A 26,468-nucleotide genomic window follows, 5' to 3' on the forward strand; every position below is an offset into this window, starting at 1 on the left:
GTCATCAATAAAGGAAAAACTCACACCATGACTTGTGGGGCAAAAAAGAAAGTTTTAAATTCCTTTTTTAGAGACGGCCAAAAAGTGCAACATGTGGACAAATTTTGTTATCTGGGAATTACTTTTTCAGAAGATAGAAACTGGTCTAATGAATTTACCAATGTTCGTAACAAAATGGCTAAAAATGCTCACAGGGTTTTTTTAGATTTGCAGCTAAGATTGGAGACAGACGTACCAAGGATATGCTTCAGATTTATCAAGCTAGATGTGTTTCAATAGCAACGTATGGTGCGGTGCGGGTGTATGGGGATACTGTTGTGATTATAGTCTGCAGAAGGAGGAAAATCGTTTTTTTGAAAAAGCTCCTTGGTTTACCCACATCCGCACCCACCGAGCTGATCCATAAAGAACTGGGGAAAAACTAACTGATGGATCTGTTATCCCTGAGGCCTCTTATGGTTTGGCGTTCAATCTGGCTAAAGGAGGAGACAGCTTTTAATAGATCTGTCATAAAGGACTGTCTCGCCCTGGACCATTATTCTAAAATACATGGTTAAAATATATTGTGAATTGTTTTTTAGAAATTTTTAATATTAATATCTTGGCCGACCCTGGTGCTGCTACTGCAATTCCCAAAGGTGAGCTGAAGCGAACTTTTTTAGCATATAGAATGAGGAAGCGATCAACAAAGACTGGGGCTCTGCCGTCCACTATGTTTTATAATAGCCACATTGTTTATGAAGGATACCCCCTGTATTTATCTATGGTAACTAGATCTTCTCACAGATTTGTATTGATTAGACTCTGGTTCGGGTTGGTGCACCATTTAGTAGCATGGCCACACCTTAAAACGTTCCCGACTGGACCATGCCCATGTGATGGCCTATCAAAACAGAGCACTTTGCCCTTTTTATTGGTATGTAAACTGTAAAAGGGTTTTCGTATTGCTTATCTAAAACCTCTTTTTATCAAATATGGCCTTCGATCAATTAATGATGCTATGGAATTAATTTTTAACATGCAATCTGCAGAAATTTGCTTTTTTACTGCCACCTTTTTAAACCAATCAATTAAAGCCAGGAAAAGTATGCTGTTTTAGATTTTATGTCATTTTTTTTGGTATAAATCTGCAATATTGATTTTCTATGTGTTGCCAATGCGCTTTTATGGTAATTTCTTATGCACCGAATAAAGCTTTATGAAACTGAAACATATGTCTTCCACAGATTGTTTCTTTTTTGTCATGGCATATTCTGCCACACATCAAGTTTTTAAAATCTTTTGACATTATTCTCATAGGCTGACAAAGCTAGTCTGTGACCCAGTCACAGCACATACCCACTCAGGGAGCTCCAGTATTTTCATATGGAGTCCTCTCGCCACCTCTGACCACGCAGAGGCTCCAAGATCATTGCCCAGTAAACACTGGACTGGGAGCACCTTTGACACAGCTACCTTCATAGGGCCTGTCACACCTCTCCATTCCAAATCCAGCACAGCCATGGGATGGAGTCTGGTAGTGCTGTCTGCATATGTCACCTGGTGAAACTCACCATGTAACATCTCTGGAGGCACCAGTTCATCCAGGAGCATAGTTACACTGGCACCACTCTCTCTGATAGCCTCACCCTCAGCCCCATTCTCTTTAGGCCTCTGCCTGTACTTTTCCATGTTTGGAGGTAAGGCAGCAAGGGTGGCAATATTCACCCCTCCCAGGGACACGAAGGTTGCTTCCACCACCTGACTACCCTTCTCTGGGGCACCACTCTCCACCCCTACACTGACACTGGCAATCCCTGTGGATGGCCCCTTGGGGGAGCTTCTTGGTGCCAGCAGCATCTTCCCTGCGTATGCCCTGGCTGGTTACAGTCAAAGCACTTACCCACCTTTTGAGGGATCAAAGAACCTACCATGCTTTCCCTGAAACCCCCTCCCTTTAAATTTGGGCTGGCTCGGGCCCCAACCTCCTTGTACAGGTTTTTATGGGTCTTTGGAGGACTCCTTAGGTTTTTGACCTTTATTTCCCTGGGCTCTTCTCTGGGGAGGGACCTGTCCTCCTTTCTTCTGGTCACCCCCCTGGTGCTGAATGGAAACCCGGGTTCTCACCCACTCATCAGCTGATTCCCCCAGCTCTCTCGGGTCTGTCAGCTTAGAGTCCACTAGATACTGGCATAACTTCTCTTCTGCACAATGAGTCAAAATGTGTTCTTTCAAAAACAAATTATACCATCCCTCATATGTGTCAACTTTGTTCCCAACAATCCAGCCTTCCAGTGCCTTTACTGAAACGTCCACAAAGTCTACCCAAGACTTTGAACTTAATTTCTGGGTGCCTCTAAACTTCACCCTGTACTGCTCTGGAGTCAGACCAAATCTCTTGACTAAGCATGCCTTCATTTGCATCCTCTCCCTTCAGGATCAGGAGCCTATCCCTCCCAGCTACTGGAATCAACTCCCACAGGAGTGCACCCCAATACCTAGAGTGGACCCTACTTATTTTAAGAGCCCTCTCAAAAGCTGCTAGCCACCTGTCAATGTCATCCCCCTCAGTGTACTTGGGTACTATGCCCTTAGGAAGTTTAGGTTCAAATCTACCACCCCTAGACATCTCAGCATCTTCTTCATTTTCGCTGCCACCATTCCTTTTCTCCTCCTCCATCTCCCATTTTCTCTTTGCCTTGGAGAAGGAGAAATGCAAATTGGCTATCAACTCAAATTGAGCCTGAAGCTGTCTCTCTGCAAGGGACAGTAGTGGTACCGGAGTAAGGGACCCTTCCCCACTCCCACCACCACCTTGATTCACCTGGCTAACAACAGTCACAATGGGAAAGGTCTCATCCTCACCCCTCTCTCGGGTGGGTTGTGGGCAACATCTTACCACTCCCTTAGGTTCTCCTCCACTGCCCTGGCCCAGGCCTTTAGGGAGTCCAGCAACCCTGCCTTCCTCATCTTCTTGGCAGCACACAGCCCCCTAAGCCTACACTGTTCCCTAATATCAGCCATCTTAAACTGGGACAGTTTAGCCAGGTCCAGCTCCATGGTTCCCTAGTTTTGGGTCACAAAAAACTTGGCACATTAGATTTGGAACAATTTGGAAAAATCGAAACAATGGATTAAAGACCGTTAAGTCCAAACTCCAAGAACCAAACTCACAGGTTTTGTTATAAGGCAATTGAGAGGATTTTTATAATCTTAAAGTTCGAGGCATATGAGCTGCAGATCGTACACTTAGCAATAGATCGCCACCTGGTGTTGGGCTCGGATGATTGCAGGTTGTTGCCTTCTTGGAAGAAGTCTTTGTAGTCACGAGATAGGTGACTCCTCCCTTGGACAATACTGCGCATGGTCATCGACTCCATCCTCAGATTGTTTTTCGCCATGATGGGAAATGATGGAGTTAGTAGAAGTATAGAGAAAGGATGTCCATGCATGTGCATCTAAGTAAGATGAGTGCTGGAACGGATACAAGTCCTGGGGAGGCGGGAGGGCGTGTACGACTCTGCAGCTATACATGCCAAGAACGGATGCATACTGGTAAGTAGCATTTTCCGTTCGAGGGGAAAATGACTTGGGCCCGTTTTCTAGCACCAGGGCTTATAAAAACATATTTTATAAGTATTTCCTTAATTTCTACAGGACCCTCGGCCCCTGTGCAACTAGGGGAGAATTCAGGGGTTTGAAATCTGCAGAAATATTGCTGATCCTCCTTACCCAGTAATCCTAGCATCAAAGTCGAATTTGAGCAGCACTTTAAAACAGTGTGGGATGTGAAATTCCACTTTACCAAGGCATATAAAAACTCATTTTATAAGGGTGTACCTTATAGATAACTGACCCCCCACCCCTGGGATAACTATGGGAGAACCTGAGGGGCATTAATATGCCAAAACACTGTAGGAGTTTCATTTTTAAGTGTCCCTACCACCGAAGTCCAGTTTGGGCACAATTTAAGGTTTCAAAGCAGTCCTGGCAGCCAGTGCTGCTTTTAAACTGACCTCAGGCTTCAGCACTGCACACATGCTGGTGCAGAGAATCTGCTGGCCTCTAAACTGCCATGGCCCAGGATACTGGTGACTTCTAGGTAGTTTCAATCCCCTGCACTATTATATACTAGGGGCTTATGGGGTAGGTCATGCCAATTACAGGGGTTCCCCACCATACCATAGTGTACCCTAGTGTATGTTGGGTGTTAACTGTATTCTAATGTGTTCCTTTTAGCTTGGCACTGACCCTGGGCCTTGTTAAAAAGAGCCCAGGGTCAGTCAGAGTCTGTTACCACCAGTTCCAGTCAGCAAAAGGTTGGGGGGTGCCCAGGGCACAGGATGACTTTGCAACAGTAATGAATCCATATATTGTATGCATTGGTAGTTAACTGTACGTTTTGTTTCTTTCACATCCTCACCTGTGTACCCTGCCCCCACCTAATGTTGTTTGGAAAGTCCATCTACATCTGTCACTTTCATATGTTGCGAGCCAACACTGCCCTTGTGCATATTATTCAAGTTCCCTTTCTTCTGCTGAACAATGTGAAACCAAACACGCTTCTGATATTGAGTGACTTTTTAACACCAAGCCGTAGCTCCTGTTAGTCATGGATCTTTAGATGCTTTTTTTTGTACCCTTTCCTTTCGTAATTCACAGATGGTGTACCTTGTGGAACAGACATGTGCTTACCTGTACTGTGTATGCTACCATTAGTATAAGATCCCTGTAGATAACTGACTTGCAGTCATACTAAAGCTGCACTGGTTCCACAGGAGCCTATGGATTTCATCATTGGGAAAGGATTGTCAGTAGGAGATCGCATGCGTTTCACCATCAGTAGCTGCCCTGGGTTCCTTCAAAGGGCCCACCTTGCATACAAAGAATGTCATTTTGACTGGTCTCCTAAGTTCTTTGAGGGACATTAGGTGATTGTCAGAGTACAGAATTGCAAGACTGTTCCCATGCTGTATAACCTGTTTTAGCTGGATTCAGGTTTCGCAGTACTGAGATGCTTATGATTCATCGACCTTTCGATGACCAGCCTGGAGACTGTTGAATAGAGTTGAGCCTAATTTCGCACTGGCACATGGAGGGCCGAAGCCATCTTTACGTCACAGAATGAAGCCTATTTCTCCTTTTAACCCCAGAATTGCAGGCTTATTGCACCAAAAGGATTAGGCAGTCAGTCTTGTCACTTACTTGGGAGTTGAACCTAGCTTCTCTCTGTTGCAGTTACAGCCATGGTAAGTGGGTGCATCTAGATGCATATCATGACCCCTGCATCTAAGCTCAGCTCTCCCATTGAAGGTCAATAGGTACAAAATAAAGCAGAACTTCCTTTTGTTGCCAACTTAATCTCTCTGCTCACCACGCTGCCAAAACCAGTGACTGCATTGTGAGTGGGATTCTTAATTGGACTGGTTGGGTTAATAGATGAACACTTAGCAGCTGGGGCTGTAACCAATTGAGTTTTTAACCATTGCATCACAGTTGTTGAAATGGTTGGGTACAATATTTCACAGCACTATTACTACATTGTCTGATTTTTGACTGATCCCTTTCACTGGAACATAAAAAAAACTTCAGCACTGTAGTAAGAGACCTGAAGAGTCCCATCATTCATAGAATTGACCTCAGTGCAGCTGCATGCAATGCCATGGACCAGAAGGCTAGTGTAATGGAAAGTTTGAGGCATGTGGGCTGCTGAATTCATATCTGTGCATAGATCGCCGCCTAGTGTTGGGTCTGGATGATCGCACATTGTTGTCCTGGAAGAGTCTTAGAAGTATCACGAGATAGGTGGCTCCTCCCCTGGACTACAGTGCGCATGGGCATTGACTCCATCCTCAGATTGGTTTTTTCCGCCATTGGGTTCGGATGTATATTGGTTCACTCTAGTCGGAATCGATATAAACTTTCTTGCGTTCGGTGCCTAATTCTTCCAGCTCGGTTCCGAGCCGGATTCCAGAGAACCAAGTGCTTTCGACGCGGAAGGCCCAGTCGACACCACAGACCTTATCAACTACTCACCATGGAACGGAGCCCGTTCAAGAGATGTCCCGTGTGCAACTCCAAGTATCCCCACATCGACGTCCACCCGGTGTGCAACAAGTGTCTGTCGCCGGATCATGATGAAGCCAGTTGCATGGCTCGTTCCCGTTTTCGATCCAAGAAGACGCTTAAGCATCGACGCGCTGCGCGCCAGGAGGCCCAGCAGACTGCACCGGCGCCTGTGGACATCTTCGATGCCTGGGATGATGAGGGAGCTGACCGGGAAGTTGGTGACAACCTGTCGAATCCCGCGTCGGAGGTAGACTGTGACTACGACGCGGACGCAGAAATGTTTGAAGCCGAAGAAGTCGTCGGAGACGACGATGGGGCCTTTGGGGCCGTGGAGGATAGCTCGAGCAAAGAGCTAACTCAAACTGACATTGGGGCCGAAACGATTCAAAAGGCTCAGATCGAGGGATCGCCACTAGGCCTTACCCAAGATCTTCCAATGGATTCTACGGCCCCGCCTTCGGGCCCGGCTACGGACATTACTATTGAGCCGCACCCTGAAAAATCGAAACCGAAAGTAAAACCAACGGTCTTGACGCAAGCGAAAGCACTGGTGCCCCCCTCGAAACCAAAGGTGCGCATTACTTTGGTCGGATGGAAGGCCTTGGAGCCGTCGGCACCGACGAAGCAGAAGGGTGTTGTCGATCCGAAGACACAGGTCAAGGGCGTTGAGATGAAGTCTGCCACGCCGAACACAAAAGTCAAGGTGGTCGAACCGAGTAAATTGGCGCCGAAGGTGGTCGACACAAACAAGGGACTCGGTGAACCGAAGGTTCTCGAGACTCCGCGTCAATATGACAAGACCAAAAGCGGCACAACCCACGAGGCCACGTCTAGTGGTGCCTCGAAGACTCCCGTCGACTCGGCGCGGCCGTCCGCCGCTTTCTCCAAGCAGGTGGCGGACTCCCTGAAGCGCATCAAGGAGAAGGGATCGACTGTCGGCCCGAAAGATCCAAAGCCTTCGAAGCCGGTCGAGAAACCTCATGAGCGTCGACGCCCATTCACTTCACGCTGCCGCCGAAAGTGGCGCCGAAGGCTTTCACCCCTAGGATGGGCGCCAGCGTGCCCGAGAAGGTGCCCTCGGTGCCGAAGTCGACGACTGTGGTCCCAACCTCAAAGCATCGACAATCTTCGTTGGAAGAACAACAAGAACACTTTATCGATGCCGAAACAGGCAGACTTTCCCTCCATAAACGGAAAATTGCCCCGGAACAGCCGATGGAGTCCTATAAAATTCCTTTAAAGAAAAAGAAGGATTCCACTTCAACTCCTGTTCTTGTGGAACCACTTTATCCACATGGCCATGATGTCTCGCCCACTTACTCTGGCGTGGACGCTGGGGATGGTGATGATGATGATGATGATGAGTACAGCTATCCTCACTACACCGACCCTGATGATACCAATGAACCCTGGGCAGCTGGTGCTGACCCAGGTGATCCTCACTCTACCCCAGACGCTCAACTTTATGCTGTAAAAACGTCGCCTACAGAGGATTCAGCGGCGTATAATGCCCTCATTGAAAGGGCGGCTAAAAATCATGACGTCCAGCTCCATGCTGACCCCATTAAAGTGGACTTTCTTTTTGACACCTTTTCTGTCTCGGAGAGAACTGTCAAGACTCTGCCTATGTTGAAGGGTGTCTTAAAACATGCTGGGGAGATCTTTAAAGAGCCTACCAGAGCCAGGGTGATAAACCCTAGGATTGAGAAGAAGTATAAACCAGCGCCTACTGACCCTACGTACATCAAGGGACAGTTGCCTTTGGACTCTTGTTGTTTCAAATGCCCGGAAGAGGGCTATCTCTCAAACAACGGGTGATGCTCCTCCCCCATATAAGGAATCTAAGGTGTTTGAGGCATCAGGGAAAAGGGTAGCAGCTCAAGCGGCCAATATCTGGCGCATTTCAAATACACAAGCACTTCTAGCGAGGTATGACAGGGCACACTATGACACACAGGAGACCCTGTTGCAGCACCTGCCAGACGAATACAAAGATGCAGCTGAGATGCTCATCCAAGAAGGGAAGCTGATATCCAATGCTTCTATTAAATGTGCACTGGACGCGGCTGACACCACGGCCAGAGCTGTCAACACTAGTGTCATGCTGAGACGACATGCCTGGCTCAGAATCTCGGGTTTCAAGCCAGAGATACAGACCACCATTCTTAATCAGACAGTCAATCCTGATCTTCTGTTTGGCCCAGAGGTGGACACCACCTTGGAAAAGATCAAAAAGGACACTGAAACTGCTAAGTCCATGGGGGCCCTGCAGTCCCAGCAATTCAGGGGTGGTTCTTTTCGTCGCTCAAGCACTAGAGGTGTTTCCAGAGGCCAGCTCTTCCAAACCACGCAGTACTATAAGGGCAACACGCAGACCACATACACCAAACAGAGTCGAGGTGGATATCGTGGGAACAGCGCCAAAGGCAGGGGTCGTGGAAACAACTCCAGATCCTCTGCCACTAACAAACAGTGACGCCTTGTCACTGCCCCCCGACCACGCAACACCGGTCGGGGGGAGACTTCAGCAGTTCCTGCCAGTCTGGAAATCCATCACCACAGACAGGTGGGTCACACAACTCCAGACAATAACTGTACTGTATAGGCTAACATCCACTCCACCCAACCTACCCCCAAGACACCGTTCTATGTCCGCCGAGCATTTGCACTTATTGCAGCAGGAGGTCCTCGTCATGCTGCAAAAAGGGGCAATCGAGCTCGTGCCTATGGAAGAAAGAGGCACAGGAGTTTACTCACTGTACTTCTTGATACCAAAGAAGGACGGGTCCCTCAGGCCCATACTGGACCTCAGACCCCTCAATCAGTACATTCTATCGGAGCACTTTCACATGCTGACCCTGCAGCAAGTACTCCCGTTGCTCAATCAGGGGGATTTTCTCGCAACTTTAGATCTAAAGGATGCGTATTTTCACATTCCGCTGCACCCGTCACACAAAAAATACCTCCTGTTCACTATCCAAAACCAACATTACCAGTTCAAGGTTTTGCCTTTCGGGGTCACCACGGCACCCAGGGTGTTTACGAAGTGCCTGGCGACGGTGGCGGCGCACCTAAGGAGTCTAAACATTCACGTCTACCCTTATCTGGACGACTGGCTCATCCAGGCAAGGTCAGCCCAGCAGTGTGCCGCCCACATGTCCCACACCATTCACCTTCTTCACGATCTGGGATTCTCACTGAATTACCCAAAGTCCCACCTGCAACCCGCCCACATACGGCAGTATCTGGGTGCGACGTTAAACACTCTGGCAGCCACAGCACAGCCAAATTCAGTGAGGGTCAACGGCATTCAATCGCTGATACAAAAATGCAGACCTCAACACTCGCTCCCAGCGCGGGTGTTCATGCAGTTGATAGGCAAGATGGCCTCCTGCATCTCCATTGTCCCGCACGCGAGACTACATATGCGTCCGCTTCAGGAGTGCTTAGCACGTCAGTGGACTCAGGCTCACGGACAGTTGAAAGACCTAGTGTTGGTGAGCGGTCGTGCATACAACTCTCTGTATTGGTGGAATCCACAAAGCCTTTGCAGGGGACGACCGTTCCAGGAGCCTGTGCCACAGATCATCCTGACGACGGACGCTTCTCTCCAGGGATGGGGAGCTCATGTACTCCATTACACTGTGCAGGGCCTATGGACACCACAGCAAAGGAAGATGCACATCAACGTTCTAGAACTTATGGCGATCGTCATGGCTCTAAAGGCCTTCAAAGTACATCTGTGCAACAAGGTCGTGTTGATCCGGACGGACAACATGACGGCCATGTACTACATTCAGAAGCAGGGAGGAACACACTCTCCACAGTTGTCTCATCTGGCTCAGAGCATGTGGAAGTGGGCCATTCAGAGAAACAACTTCCTCATGGCAGAACACCTCCCAGGCAAAGACAATGAGATGGCGGACCTGCTTAGCAGGTACCGCCACCAAATGTACGAGTGGGAGATACATCCATCAGTACTCCACCCGTACTTCCAAAGGTGGGGTCATCCAGAGATAGACCTGTTCGCCACAAAGGAGAACGCAAAATGCCTAAGCTTTGCCGCCAGGTTTCCACACCCACAGTCGCAGGGCAATGCGATATGGATGAACTGGTCAGGCAAATTTAAGTACGCTTTTCCCCCAGCACCTCTAATACCGCTGGTGGCACGCAAGCTGAAGCAGCACTCGATGACTCTCATCCTGGTTGCTCCAACGTGGGCTCGCCAACCATGGTACACCACGTTTCTGGAACTGTCCGTGGTACCGCATCAAAGGCTGCGCCTCACACCCAGGCTTTTGACGCAGAGCCATGATGACATTCAGCACCCAGATCCGCAACAGCTCAACCTGGCGATCTGGCTCCTGAGGTCTTAGAGTTTGGCTACCTGAACTTGCCTCCGGACTGCATGGACATCACCCGGGAGGCCAGAAAGCCCACCACTAGAGCATGCTACGCGGCGAAGTGGAAGCGGTTTGTCATTTACTGTGCAGACCACAACATTATCCCGCTAGATGCATCTATTCAGAACATCATTTGTTATCTCTTACATCTGTACAAATGTAATCTGGCCTATGCTTCCATTTGCATACATTTATCCGCAATGGCTGCTTATCTCCAAAACAGACAGCACCTCTCACTTTTCAGGGTGCCTGCCATTAAAGCCTTTCTGGAAGGACTCAAACGAGTCATTCCTCCGCGGACGCCACCAGCTCCGGAGTGGAACCTCAATGTGGTCCTCACCAGGCTGATGGGTCCCCCTTTTGAACCACTGCATTCCTGCGAGATTCAATTCTTGGCATGGAAAGTGGCTTTCCTTATAGCGATTACGTCGCTACGACGAGTTAGTGAACTCCAGGCACTAACTATCCAAGAGCCGTTTATTCAAATTCATTCTAACCGGGTAGTGCTTCGCACTAACCCTAAATTCCTTCCTAAGGTAGTGTCTCAGTTCCATATCAACCAGACTATAGAACTACCTGTGTTCTTCCAAAATCCAGTGTCACTGGCGGAGAGAATGCTCCACACACTTGACGTCAAAAGGGCCCTAATGTATTACATTGATAGGACCAAGGATTTTAGGAAAACTAAACAACTCTTCGTTGCCTTTACGCCACAACACAAAGGTAACCCAATTCCAAGGCTGGTATAGCCAGGTGGATTGTTAAATGTATTCAGATCTGCTATCAGAAAGCCAAGCACACTCTCACTATTCCACCACGGGCCCACTCCACCCGAAAGTTGGGGGCCTCCATGGCTTTCCTTGGAAATATTCCTTTGGAAGACATATGTAGAGCAGCCACATGGTCTACCACTCACACATTTACTAAACATTACTGTGTTGATGTGCATTCCAAACAGCAGGCAGCTGTAGGGCAGGCTGTTCTAAAATCACTTTTCCAAACTGCTGCAGCTGGCACGGGCGGCCGCCGTTAATGGAGGGACTGCTATGTATTCTATGCACAGATATGAATTCAGCAGCCCACATGCATCGAACCGAATATGCTACTTACCAGTATGCATCTGTTCTTGGCATGTAGGGCTGCTGACATTTATATCGCCTGCCCTCCTCCCCGGCGCCTGTAGCGGCTGCAGCACGTCACACATACTTCTAGCATGGTCATCATTCACTTAGTTTCACTCCATCTTGGCCACAATGGCTAAAAACAATCTGAGAATGGAGTCGATGCCCATGCGCACTGTAGTCCAGGGGAGGAGCCACCTATCTCGTGATACTTCGAAGACTCTTCCAGGACAACAATGTGCGATCATCCGGACCCAACACTAGGCGGCGATCTATGCACAGATATGAATGTCAGCAGCCCTACATGCCAAGAACAGATGCATACTGGTAAGTAGCATATTCGCTCTAACATGTAAGTTCTATTAAAGCATTTGGAGGTGTTGCTACCCTTGCATAGTCCAGTGCCTAAAGAGAATGTTTCTCTTCCAGATCTTCATCAATAGTCCTAAGCACTGAATTGCCCCACCCCTGTGTGCTGATCCCAGCGCACTCTTACAAATTTTCACATATGTGTAATAAACTTTGTACATAGTACCGCACACATAAAACTGCAGCCTCATGAAAGGCTAAAATGGCCAGATTACATTGAATTTTCATTTTATAAAGAAACCAAGTATACAGATATGTTATTAATAAAACATTACAATAAAACAACTTTCACACACTTTAAGTAAAGCCAATATGAGACATTGTTAGCCAATTGGCTGCAATTTAAAGGATAGTAGAGAAAACCTGGACTGTGCCCTCACAGTACCCCCCATATCCTATCATGCCTCACAGGCGACTGGTCAGTATATTTTTCTGACTCCTGGGACACTGAGCGCTAAGGACCATTCGAACGCCTTCAGCCACTGCCTGGATTTAATCCTTATCGCTAATCGGCTCCGTGTGGCAGAATTAATCACCGCCTCACGTGAAAAAGAATCTCCAACCTTGCCTGTACACAGCCGGTTCCCTTTACCTACGGCGTGCAGCGTTTTTAAGGAATGTGAACTTTGAGACTCCTCTACAGCGCACCGCGCGGCGGGCGCCCCGTGTTATTTGTCACCTTCACTACTTCATTCAGATTAAATCGTCCTGTCTTACAGTCTACCTCCACTCTCGCAATTCCTGTTGCCCGTGGTGCAGTAAAGATTGTACCCAGTCCCCGTCCTGAGGAGAACCTGTAATTTTTTTCCGGTTCGAAACTCGTTGACCCCCAGCCTGTGACAACAAAGAAGGGTGCAGCTAGGGATCAATTTATCCCACTGGTGTGGGCCCTTGCGTGCAACCAGATCGAACATTTAGTCACAGGTTCTGTGTGACAGGCAGGCAATTGCTTTTCACTCTTGCTTCCGCCTGTCCACTGGTATTTCAGTTAATGGACTGGTCTTTTTTCCTTTATGCTGTATATGTTATTTGACTACAATTGATTTGGGTTGTATGTACTGTATTCAAAGTTGCACTTTGGTGTCATGTGATTGTTTGAGTATTTAGTATTCATTTTTGTATATAGTGTATTCATTGTGCACACAATTGTTTGTCTTTGTGACCTGACTGACTTTGACAGTGGTTTTCTTTTGATGTCATGCTCTTATGAACTTTGAAACTTGCTTAAGAACCAAAATAAATGTTTTGCTAATTAAATGGTTTGGTCACGCAGTACTTATGGGCTGTGTGAGCTCTAATTTGCAATCAAAATATCCAGGCTAGCTTCTTTGTTCTGTTTTACAAGATCACCATGGTAGAACATCACCAACTCATCAGATCCACGAAAAGGAACTTCATCCAGGACAGAATCCTGTCCAATTCCCACAAATCTAAGGAACACTTCAGCATCCTACAAGAAATCGCCAAACCTCCAACGCTCCTCCCTCCCAGCACCTCTGCAACAAACATGGCTCCCACTTCCATCACAAGATCAGGACTCACTACAACGAACTGAACCAAGGCACTGACACTACACCCACCACCGGCAACGCCACCCAGCCTAACATCACCGCCTGGACCCCTGTCACCACAGAGGACGCCGCTAAGACCATGAGGAGCATACACTCAGCAGCCCCCACCGACCCCTGCCTGTCTCACATGTTCCTAAGAGCAGCCTCCGTCATTGCACCCAAACTACAACGCACTATCGTCTGCACCCTCGAAACAGGCACGTTCCCCGACGTCTGGAATCGCGCAAAAGTCAAGCCCCTCCTCAAGAAAGCCTCTGCAGACCTGACTGGCCTCAAGAACTACAGACCCATCTCTTTCCTCCCCAAAGTCACCAAGAAGATAGTCAACAACCAGCTCACGAACTTCATAGAATCCAACTTGATCCTTGACACTTCTTAATCCTGATTCCACAGCAACCACAGCACCGATACCGCCCTCCTAGCTGCCACGGATGACATTCAGACTCTCCTCGACCAAGGCCACACGGCTGCCCTCATTCTACTAGATCTCTCAGCAGCCTTCAACACCATCTCCCACCGCACACTAACCACCAGACTCCACAACACCAACATACAGGCAACTGCCCTTGACTAGATCCGCTCCTTCCTCACCGGCTGAACTCAAAGAATCAGACACCTACCCTTCCTCTCCGAACCCACAGAGATAAGCTGCGGAGTACCCCAAGGATCCTTACTCAGCCCCATGCTCTTTATCATCTACATGGCCCCCCTCGCTACCATAGTCAGAAAACACAGACATAGTATTCTACGCCGATGACACCCAGCTCATCCTCTCCCTCCTCAAGGAACCCAACATCACTAGACACAGTTTCCAGGAACGAATGAAGGACGTCCCATCCTGGATGAGCAGCAGCTGCCTGACGCTCAACTCTGAGAAAACAGAAGTCCTCGGATCCACCCTCTCCGCATGGGACAACATCTCTTGGCCCACCACCCTCTGCAACCCTTCCACACCCACCGACCACTCCTGCAACCTCAGCATCATACTCTACTCCTCCCTCATCATTAACAGACAGGTCAACGCCGTATCTCCCCCCGCCCCCTACCCCCTAATCCAGAAAAATAGTCACCCAAGCACTCATAACCAGCAGACTGGACTACGGTAACGCCCTCTATGCCGGAATCAACAAATCTCTACTCTCCAAACTCCGGACCATCCAGAATGGTGCTGTCAGACTCGCCCTCTGCATCCAAAGACAAGACAACATCACCCAGCACCTACGAGACCTCCAGTGGCTCTGCGTTGAAAATAGTGACCTTCAAACTGCTCACTCACGCCTACAAATCTCTCGACAACACCGGACTCCAATAACTCAAAGAAACAATCTTATGCCCCCAAGAGAAATTTCTTCTCCGCCGACCTTGCCCTGGCCAAAATCCCTCGCATCTGCAGAGCCAGAACGGGATGAAGAGCTATCTCCTACATCGCGGCCAAGACCCGGAACAACCCCCCCCCCCCCCCCTTCAGCATCAGATGAAACCCTACACTGATTTAATACCTGGCTCTTGGAATGAGACAGAGGCGCTCTAAACTCCCCTCCCCCCAGCACCTTGAGACTCACGGATAAGTAGTGCGCTTCACAAAACCCGAATTCATTGATTGATTGATTGAGAGCCTGTGACAGAATATATTTCTCTGAAAGTTCCAACTCCTCACTAGTCTCACCCACAAATCCAGCAGCAGCCAAGGTAACATTATCTTCCTCAAAAAACATCAACAGGTAGGGGAACCCAGCAGCAGTCTGCATCTACAGGAAATTCTCTGTCTAAACAATGAGCCATTACTTCTTCCTCCTCTATTTGTCACTCCAGTAGGTGGGGGAAGTATTGTCAAACATCTTGAAGAGTGGTCCTTAGTAACAACAGACAAATGGGTCTTCAATATTGTTCAGAATGGATATTTTCTTCTGTTCAGGTCCCCATCTGCTTCACTTCCGCCATACAAAGCATCAGCTTATCAGAAAGATCTACTGCAAAAATTCTGATATTTTTTGGTATCCATTTTAGATATTTTAGATCTTTAAGAGTACTAAACAAGGACATATGGAAATTAAAATTCAGAATATTGACATTACACCAGATCTATCCTCAACTATACCAATGAGACCGGATGTGTTTAAAAGACTTCCAAGATGCCTACTTCCACCTTCTAATATAGCAAACAATCAGATGTTCCTTTGATTCAAAGTAAGATTTCATCATTACCAATCCAAGGTCCTACCTTTTCGTAAAATCAGCTCCCCAAACCTTTGCAACATTTATGGCCATCTTCGCAGCCCATCTAACGAAATAAAAGAACTTTGCTCTATCCTTACCTGGACAATTGTCTAATCAATGATATATCACCAGCGGAGACAAAGAAACAATACCAGTTTTGTCTCAAGACGCTAACCAATCTGGTTCTCAAGTATACCTCAAACTCTACGACCTGCCTAGTCCAAAAGATACAATACCTTGGAGCTGTACTGTAAATCCAATACGCAAAAGTGTATCCTTCGGAGGAGAGGTAGTTATCAATCAATATGAAATATCAGTCTCCTACACACTCATCATCCAATATCGATTGCATCCGTACTAAGTTCAGTGGCCTCTTGCATCTTTCTAGTTCCACATACAAGACTTCACATAGGGCCCTTGCAACAGTGCCCTGAATATTAGGAGAATCAGCTCTCTGACCACTGAGGAAAGAAACTGGCCCCATCATAGGATGCAATTCTGTCTTTCCCGTGGTGCAAACAACCAAAGAACCTATTGGTGGGAATACCATATCATCAGGATCTGCCAGCTCATACATTGACCAGAGAGGACACTCCAAGAATGGGGAGCTCATGTTGTACACTTGCTAACCCACGGGATTTGGTTGGACAAAGAAAAGATTTTTCATATCAATATTCTGGAATTGAGAGCTGTTCTTCTGGCCCTGAAATATTTTCTTCCATCAATAACAACAAACTCCCTTTTTGTTCGGACTGACAATGCAACAACGCATTACATGAACAAGCAAATAGGAACACACTCTCGACCCCTACCTCTCAAAGTCAGAAACGTAACCAAAATGGCTATTTATCTTGTAGGGATTCAGAATATCAGAATATACAGGCAGATTCACTTAGTTGGGTGTTTCAGGAAAGTAGCTGTTGGGTTCTAAACGACAGTCTTTAAAACATTTCCAAGACACGGGATATCCACCAATAGCTGTGTTTGTTGATGCAAACAGAAAAAAATCTTTAGACTAAGCATCTAGATTCTTCTAACCAGGGTAGAAAGGGAATGCCCTTTCGATAAACTGGTCAGGGAAATTTTTCTATGCATTTCCCCTAATCCCTCTCATACCGACAGTAATCATCAAACTCTACAGGTCCAAAACCAGGAAGATAGTGATTGAATGGCAAAGAGATCTTCTTCACCTGTGAGAACGGCCACACGAGATTGTAGTGTAGACATCATCTCCTGCATATGTGTCGGGGACAGATACTGTACCCCAACCATCCATCATTGAACTTGACAGCTTAGCTAACAAACTCCTCCAATAAGGTCATTTATGTCTTCCACAAGACTGCATGGATATATTACGACAAGGCTGAAAGACCCTCAACAAGAAAATCGTATTCCTTTAAGTGGAAGAGATTTTGGTTATGGTGCATCCAAATTGGACACCATCCATCCTTGTCATGAAGAAGTGGTTATACCCAACCTTCTTCATTTGGCAAAGTCTGGTTTGCAGTGTTCTTCTATTTAAGTGCATCTAGCGGCTATAACGGCCTATAGAAAAGCTCCATCACAAAATTATTTATTTAGAATAACTGTAAAGACTTCTTAGAAAGGTTTAAAAACGTATTCCCTCCAGTTAAGACACTGTCCTCTCCTTGGGAATTTAACATTGTTCTCTCCAAATTTATGGACCCCCCCATTTGAGCCATTTATTAAGCCTCTTTACAGCCTCTCAAATGGAAGGCAGCTTTCCTAGTATCCAATACATCCGCAAACAGAGGGAGTGAAATTCAAGCATTATGTACTGTAGAACCATACACAGTGTTTCATGGTAATAGAGTTGTGATGAGATCTCATCCCAGTTTTCTTCCCAAGGTGGTTTCAGAATCCCATATTAATCAAACCATCTCACATCGACTCAGCAGAAAAGTGTTTACGCTCTCTTGATGATAAGAGTTCAAAACATTCTACCTAAGCAAAACCAAAGACATACGAAAATCAGATCACATCAACATTAATCATGGCCCAGTTAGAACAAACTTTTCATTATCAAAACAAATCATCTCTATATGGATAATTTCCTGAATACCATTTTTTATACCAGCTAGCTAAAAAGCCTTTACCTGGTAGACCTAAAGCACATTCCACTGTCATGTGTTCTGTGTAGGCCCATGGTCGTTTTCCCTATGTTAGCCTCCGCACTTTGTAGGCTGTAGACTGCTTTGCACATGTTACTATACAAATGTAATTTGTTGTGAGCCATGTTGTACTTTCACACCGAACCTGTCGTTTTTGCGTTCTGTTCTTTCCAAGGATTTAGTCTCAACATCGTAGATCAAGTCAAACAACAATGCCCTTTGTTATTCTGTTTTCGTCAGGCTTGAAGCACCTAGACAAAACACACGAATACAGCTGTTCGGGAACACATACTCTGTCATAAAGGTATGCACTGACATGCAATTACACAATCAGAGAGGAGATTGCGACTAGACCTGAGATGTAGAACTTTCATCTTTGCATGTAAAGGTACTGGGTCTGCTGCAAACATCAAAAGATCTTTTGATATATATAATCCTGTTGCTTATGTAGAAGGGGAGGGAGGTTAGTTTACCCGGTCTTGTATCATGACAGTTCCTTTTATGGCTTATGGATTACTTGCTATGCTGGCTTTATTTGTGTTAGACATCTTCTTACTTATTGTGGCACGTATACTACATACTAGAGCACGATTGTTAAAATAAATATTTTAAATGTTTCACGTGTCTCTGTTAGATCTTACCGTGGACAAGTACGAGTGTGAGAGCGAAAGGGTGTGTGCTGTCACCACGATTCCTGGGAAAGCCGGTAGTGTTGTGTTCTGGGGTGTCTAATCACTTGTTCCTCTGTGAGAGAGTACGAGGGTAAGCAAGGCAGTATAACTAGTTGGTTCCGGGCTCTTGGGTACTATGGTGGTCTGATAACTGAGTCCCTGCCTACTATGTTTTTATGGTCCCAAGCATAGTTCTGTGACTTGACAGAATCCCTGCAACATGGCACTGCCAACGTTTTGTCTGGTACTTATTTGCGGGACTCCTGAGTAGTGCTTGTCCGCAATCTCCTCACACCATTTCCTGGAGACATCAGTGGTGTAGGGGCGTTGCCTCTTCAGTTTGTAGGGTCGCCCTATTGCTGTAGGGTTTTCAAGCTTGAAGTTTAAAAGATTTTTACCTTTTTGTCAGCCTTTAGGAGGGCTATTAAAACATTCCTTTTCCCTCCCAGCGTGTAAGAGTTCTGTTGGACTTCATGTAATGTATTGGTTTGTTATGTCTGGGCATTTTCCTTCTGCCTGTCAAAGCGCCGGGACAACCCGTTGCTGGGGCAGCTGCGCGCTATAAAAATCACTATAACATAACATAACATTTTGTGCTACTATTTGCTTCCCTTGCTGTTGGTTCATGGCTAATCCCATTGCGATTCCTGCTCATTGCCGTGCGGCAGTTACAGCATGTGGTCCGCATTGCTGGAATCAGCTGTTTTGTGGTAGAGGCAGAATCTGCATACAGCTTCAAGGTTTTTTTTGTTCCTGTGTTACGTTCCCCCACGGTTGTTGAGAATGATTATACTTTTCATTTCATTCTCATACTGTGGCCGTTGTTCCGTTGTTCTCTTGCGGGAGTTTGAGCTTACTCTTAATGCCTGGGAGAACGAGATTTGGTTTAATGGCGCCCTTCTCCATCCTATTGCTACCGGACAAATGGACCCGTTATGTATTGACAGGGCCACATGGCCTGTGTTTTACTCCGTACCCACATTGTGCCATTGCCACTGTATTGGAGGTACGATTAATGTATGCTCAGAGACTTTCCGCAGTAGCCGTTGTTGACCGTGTGCATGAATTTCCTTTTATCATTTCTGATGTTTATACATCCATTGTCACTTTGGATGATTGGCGATCCTCTACAAATTACACTGAAGATCAATTAAATAGTATGATACAAAATGGTACATTTAACTCTTCAGTTATTGCTCCGGGTGGGTGGTTATTATGGCCAGTAGACAAAAATGTTTGTCATGTTCATTTTTTAAATTCCACGTCTTGGTTCACACCATTAAGACCTGATCCCTGATATTCACAATCCACGAACCCGAACACTTAGTCCGTGGGTAAATTATGCCAACAATCGTTAGAACATTCCACATTGTCTGCAGTAAAACAACATCTTACTTTCATGTCCAAAGACATGAATTTGTCTGACTTCCTTTTGGGACCACAGTCTCCACGATCCAAGCGATTTGTTTATGCTGCCTATAATGAAATTTGGAAATTGTTGCAAATGAAAGCTGCAGTACGTTTATGCCAAATTGATCAAGATAATTTGGATAAAGTGCTTGCTGTAGTAGACAACAGTATTAATACATTGTCATCTCGTATTTATAGCTTAGATAATATTGTGTGATCTGTTATTGATATTGTGCAAAGTGATATGTCTACATTGTATCATGGTCCGAATTAGCTTAAATCGATCATGCAATTTAGTTGGACACTCCAAACACTCAAGAACGGAGGAGTTCCTTGGCATTGCCTCTACTTTATCGCTTTGTTCTTACCCTTTAATGTGACACATAGACAACAATAAATAGATATGAGAGACGCTAATTACACCATGTTACACATAAAGAAGCTGGAACAACTACCATTCACTATAGCTGAAACACCTTCAGCAGTATGGTTAAAACATGGGGTTATCTCATTGCCCAGCCAGACGTTTCAGTTCACTGCCTGCATGAAACACTTCCCAGTAGGTAGATACAAACCCCTTGGGAATAGCTACATATATGAGGTGTGGTCCCTGCCATTCATTTATCGTTGTCAACTGGCTGAGAAAGAAGTTTTCCTTACAGCCTAGGAATGTGACTCCACTTCCGGTCATTCCCTTGTATGTCAACATATAACTATTCATGGCGCCTGCAATGTTTCTGCTCCTAATTTGGCTTGTCATTTAAAAGGAACTTCTGTTCCCGCAATCATTCCCACTCTTACTTTGCTTTCGAATAGAAGCTTATCTTGTCCTTAATAATCAGAAATGTTGCCGTCTGAGGGCAGGAATCCCGTATGTGGTGTAAATTTTCCAGTTAGACACTTGTTTCAACAACGTCCTGTTTCCCCCCACCACATCGGAGTGTTGCTAGTTCTTTATGGCTTCCATTCCAACTTGAAAGCAGATTTCAGGAAATTAATCAGACTCAAAGCGTTTTTCAACATGCAGTGGTTCTCACTTCAGCTCGCAAGACCTTTGAATTGCAGGTGGGAGAACTTCCAGTGAAATAGTCATCAAAAACACAAATCTCCCCCCTACATTTTGTTGAACTGATACATTAAATATTTAATGCCTCTGATGCCACTTACTTGGCACACTTTTATAAACTTGTATGCTTCGGCCTCGTGACATCTTTTCAAACTATTTTTGGAATTATCCCAGCTTTTATACATTCAATTTTTTCAAGCGTGTTTGGTGGGTTCCCGCTGCTACTCGTAATTTGCGGCCTTATAATGTTGTTCCTGCTATTCCGCAGTGGATGCTCCTTTTGTGTTACTTCCAGGTACTGTGAGCGCATGCTACAGCTCTTGGGAATGGTGCCCCTGGACGCTCTGAATGCTAAGTTATGTTTAACCTTCTGTTATGCTTATTTTACCTGAGTGCAACCTGTGCTTCATTGCATCTGTTGCCCCTTCCAGTAGGCCCTGGACGTCTGTCTAGCTACGTCATCGCATGCTGCTCTTGATTTCAAACTGTTGATGAGTACCTTAGTGGCCCATTACCAGGACTGTTTTTTGGGCATGCGACTCGTTCATAACCCATTGCTATGGTCATTGCCCCGAAGTGACCCCGTGCAACGTCACACTGGCTTCTGGATCTGAGTTTCATCAAAGTCAACACAAGTTACCCCCTGGTGGTCTTTTTTGACAACTGGCACAGAGGAGCATGTCTGTTCTTTTGACCTGCTCAATTGGATGGCTGATATTTTTACCTCACACGGTTTGCATTTCTTATTGGAATTATTTTCTTTTTGCTTGACATCCTACATTATGGGCTCCAGCGAAACGTTGTGATAATTTATGAAATGTGCTTTAAAAATGTTAACTGGAGGCTTTAACTGAATTATAATTCAAACGCTTTAGTTTGGCTAATCTACAGATTTCTTTTGTCACTTTGGTGCTACCTGTTTTACCAAGAGGAGGGTGTCATGTGTTTCGTGTAGGCCGATGGTCGTTTTCCCTATGTTAGCCTGAGCACGTTGTAGGCTGCACTCTGCTTTGCACACGTTTCTATACAAACATATTTTGCTTAATGCCACGTTGTACTTTCCCACAGAACCTGCCGTTGTTTTTACGTTCTGTTATTTCCTGCAAATAGTCTGAGCGATGTAAACAAGATCAAACCACAATGCCCCTTGTTATTCTGTTCTGGTCAGGCTAAAGCACTTAGACAAAACACACGCATGTAGCTGTTATATGGGAACACGTACTCCTTGTCCTATAGGTATGCACAGACATGCAAAAAATCATTTGGAGAGAGATTTTTCATAGGAGATTGTGACTACACCTGATATGTAGAACTTGTATATGTGCATGCTAGGGTGTGCGGTCAACTGCAAACACCCAGAGATCTTTTGATATATCTATCTCTCCATTCTTCCCATTGCTTCTGTTGGAGGGGGTGGGGCTCCTTTTATGGTTTACTTACTATGCTGACTGTATTTGTGTTAGGCATATTCTTACTTATTGTGGCAAGTACACTGCATACTAGAGCAAGATAGTTTAAGTATTTTAAACGTTTCTTGTGTCTCTGTCAGATCTTATTGTGGATAAGTAAGATAGTGAGAGCGAAAGGGTGTGTCCTGTCACCGCAATTCCTGAGAGAGTCTGGAGTGTTGTGTTCTGGGGTGTCTAATCTCTTGTTCCTCTGTGAGTGAGTAGGTGGGCAAATGAGGCACTTTAGCTATTTAGTTCCGGGCTCATGAATACTAAGATAGTAGGATGACTCAGTCCCTCCCTTCTAAGCATAGTTCTGAGAGTTCGCAGAATCCCTGCAACATCACAAGGGGAAAGGCTGCAACTACAGCTCTTAGAAATTTTTCCAGTTCAGAAACATGTAAAGCTGCTACATGGAGATCTGTACATACCTTTACTAGACACTATTGTGTAGATTCAGTCTCTAAACCAGATACTCAAGTAGTACATGCTTTTTTGAGGAACCGTTTTTGGGTGATTGTTGGAGCTGTTTCTATTTCATGTCTACTTCTTGTGGGATGGGCTTGCTTTTCTATTCATTGCTTATGACTATTGATGAGGATCCCATGGAAAATGACGACCTGTTACTCACCTTTAATCCTAGTTCTCTTCCAGGGAAATTCTCATCAGTCATAAGCAACCCTTCCACCTCCCCGGACAGGAACTATTACAGCTCTCAACAACTACCAAATCCCAAGCTTTCTAGTTTCCGTAAAAATTACCCTACCTGTCCCCAATGAGGCATGATGGGATACAGGGGATCCTGTCAGGTTCTCATAGCCGCAGTGCCAATTTTCTCTGCGATCCTTTAATTTGCAGTCTAGTGACTAACAAAGTCTCATATCCCCTTTCCTTTTTCTTTAAACAAAACAAACAAGTTAGTGAAATATTTTCTATGGTCGTTTTCTATTATATACAATTTCTATGTAATTGTTAAAAAAAAAAGAAAATGTAATCTGGCCCTTTTTAGACTTTCTTTAGGCTGCAGTAATATATGAAAGGCACTACGTACAAAGTTTATTATACAAATATGAGTATTCCCCTGGGAGAGAGCTAGTATTACATGTGGGTAAAATGTCCTTATCCAATTAGATGGCACTGGTATTGGTGGCTATGGAATACCAGTGGTGAATAAGAATATGCACTCAAAATACTTCACCAGTAACTATTGATTGCCACAAGACCCTAAAAAAATGTCTCAGTGGCTGGCTGTTCTGTATTAGTTTCTCTGTGCATTGGTTCAATGCACTGTTTCCATGCTCTACCTGTTCTGTGTGAAAGAAGATTAAGACAAAATTTCAGTATACAAAAACAAAATTATTGATTCTATTGATACCTGCTTAAATTTGTTTAAGAACTGTACTTCATTTAAAAAATTTCAGCAGGAGTAAGAAAGAAAGAAGGAAAGAAAAAGATCATGAACCAACCACAGATTTAAAAGAAAAGGAACGGAGGGACCGGACTCCTTCGACGAAAAAACATAGTCCAGAAAAAGAGAAGGCCCCTGAAAAAAATTCAAGTTTGAAGGTAAGCAATTTTGACATGTTACTATTATATATACATACAGATCTTTCTAGCCGAGCCAGCCATTGATTTTTTCTTTTAAAAATGACCTGGAACAAATGCTTATCTTTATAGGTATGTTGGTCCCTCATCTCTAAACATGCAACTTGTTGTAGCTACTTGGTGTTATCTTTCAGATCTCCAGCATTTGATATTTTATAGTCAGGCTGGGAATCCTGGATTGACAGTATTATGAGAAAGTATCTAATAAAGCATCTTAAAAATATATTCTATGTGTAGCCTATCCAAGTTGAGTGCTGTTTTTTTCCAGTGGTGCTAGTTGGAGGTCTCTCCTTCAAGGAAATAGGGACAGAGGAGATTAAAAGGTGAGCCTTGCCTTGAACTTGGTTTCACTAACATCAGTACTAATTTGCCTTCTGTGCCTAGAGAAATCCTGTTTGGCCAGCAGAGTCAGCAGTCAGTTTTTCCAGCATTGAATCTTCCTTAAAGGTACTAGTACTTTTGCATCCAATGGAGGATGTATGTTTTGTATTGCTTAGTCTGTGAAAACAGCCTTTTTAGCTGATTAGTACATGGACTGTGCAGAAAATCAATATCAAAAATTATTTTAAAAGAGCACCGGTCTTCTGAGGAATCCTCGCCTTGTGCTCTCAGACATTCCTGCTGCGTTAATAGCCATTTCAGCTGTTGGTCTGCTTTAAGGAGCACCATGGGGCAGATCATCCTGAAACGTCTACCATCAGCACAAGTGGGTTCTGTAAGGGTTTAAATGAAAAGGAAACTCTATATCAAGAAATACCGAAAGCTTATGTGAATTGTTCCTCCAAGAACATGGAGGACAAGGAGGCAATAGTCACGCATGATTTTGAGTGAAAAGCCTGGAGTTTCGACCTGTGTCACTATCTCAGCCTATAATTTTAAGTTTAGTTGTCCTGCTGGCTCCTCTTTGGCTTTGCCAAGTTTTGTTATCCGACCTGCTCATTCTCCTACCGCAAGACTGCATCAACTTCCCAGATTAACCTCCTGTCTGAGGAGCTAATCTGGGCATACTTAGTTTTCGCTGCATAGAACTTGGGTGACCTTGTAGTTGTTAAGTAGCTTTACACAGAGGCCAATTCCCAAGATTCTGCCCTTGGGCGTTGATAAATAACATTCATTCACTCGCTCACATGCTCAGTTTAAATTTTAGGCTTTTTTTGCATTATTTGGCGGAAGCAGTTGTGCAAGTGAACATCTGCAAGACTTACCTTGTAGCCACTTACACCAGCGCGCAATACTAGATAATGGATTAACCTAATGCAGCAATTTCCTGATTCACTTGCCCCACTTTCTTTTGGGCCCTCAATCTGATGCTACCTAAGATGTTGCTCTTAGCTTTGTAGCCATTAGGCTTGTGTAACCTTCAATATTTTTTGGTAACTATATCATTAGGAAGCACATAGTTAAACGGCACACCGTAGACCGTTTTCCACTAGGGCAAGTTGGTCCTGAAGTACTTTTATTTTCAATTGAATGAGACCTCTGCTTCACTCCTCTGCAGTGGGAATGTTGCATTCACTTTGATGTTTAGGTTAATTAAGCCAGAGACTAAGCGTCTGTCACCTATCAGTTATGTGTCTTCAAGAACAGACTGATCTCAGTGTACATGTAGGTACCAAACTAATTGATTCTGAGTGACTACCTGTAAGTTCACTAGTTACTGATTGCAAAGTACTGTCAAAACTGATCATACATATTAGAACATGTTTTTGTTAGCATGTGTTTACTGCTTCTGTGACAAACTGCACTCATGCTAGCAACAAATACTACTTGCCATGTTACATTCTGTACTAGTGCCATCCTCCCCCTATTTATTTTATTTATTTATTTTAGAGGTTTTCTATAGCGCTGGCTGGAACCAGGGGTATCAGAGCGCTTTACATTTTTGAGACAGGAGGGTCAATAAGACAGAATATACAAAGCATCAATGTACATATATAACATATAAGTCTCGGCCTAACAGATTACAAAACGATAAATATGGGAAGTAAGCATATCAGAATATGGAAGAAGTGATAATCAAAAATATGATAAAGCACAAATAGGAAGAGAGAGGGAGGGGGAGAAGTAGGGTGGGGGTGGTTTGAGGGGAAGTGACGAGAAGGAGGGGCGAGTAAGGATGATAGAGAGAGGGCGGATGCAAATAGGGCAGGACAGGAATGGCCAGTGGAAGAGAACAGATAGGGATTAAGGTCCCCAGTATTTATTGAGAAGATGTAGTTTGAGTTCTTTTTTTAAGCTAGAGTAGGAAGGGTTGCCGTGAAGGTCAGTTGGAAGGGCATTCCAAATGCAAGGAGCGTTGCCGGAAAAGGAACGTGGCTGGGTGGTTTTCTTTTTTAGAAGGGGGGGGATAAGAAGGAGGGTTTTAGTGCTTCTCAGGGAACGGGAGCAACCAGCTTTAGTGAGTTTG

The 26,468-nt window shown here is 45.1% G+C and overlaps 1 protein-coding gene across 1 annotated transcript in view; it reads left to right on the forward strand.

Annotated features, from left to right (window-relative positions):
• Window positions 1-26,468, forward strand: part of SREK1 (splicing regulatory glutamic acid and lysine rich protein 1) — a 141,645-nt gene that overhangs the window by 53,551 nt on the left and 61,626 nt on the right. The window contains exon 3 of the mRNA XM_086963489.1: window positions 23,878-24,022. Within this exon, the coding sequence (XP_086819615.1) occupies window positions 23,878-24,022 (145 nt within the window). The remainder of the gene's footprint in view (window positions 1-23,877; window positions 24,023-26,468) is intronic.

This window comes from Lissotriton vulgaris, chromosome 3_1, assembly GCF_964263255.1.
Source record: "Lissotriton vulgaris chromosome 3_1, aLisVul1.2, whole genome shotgun sequence".
NCBI lineage: Eukaryota > Metazoa > Chordata > Amphibia > Caudata > Salamandridae > Lissotriton > Lissotriton vulgaris.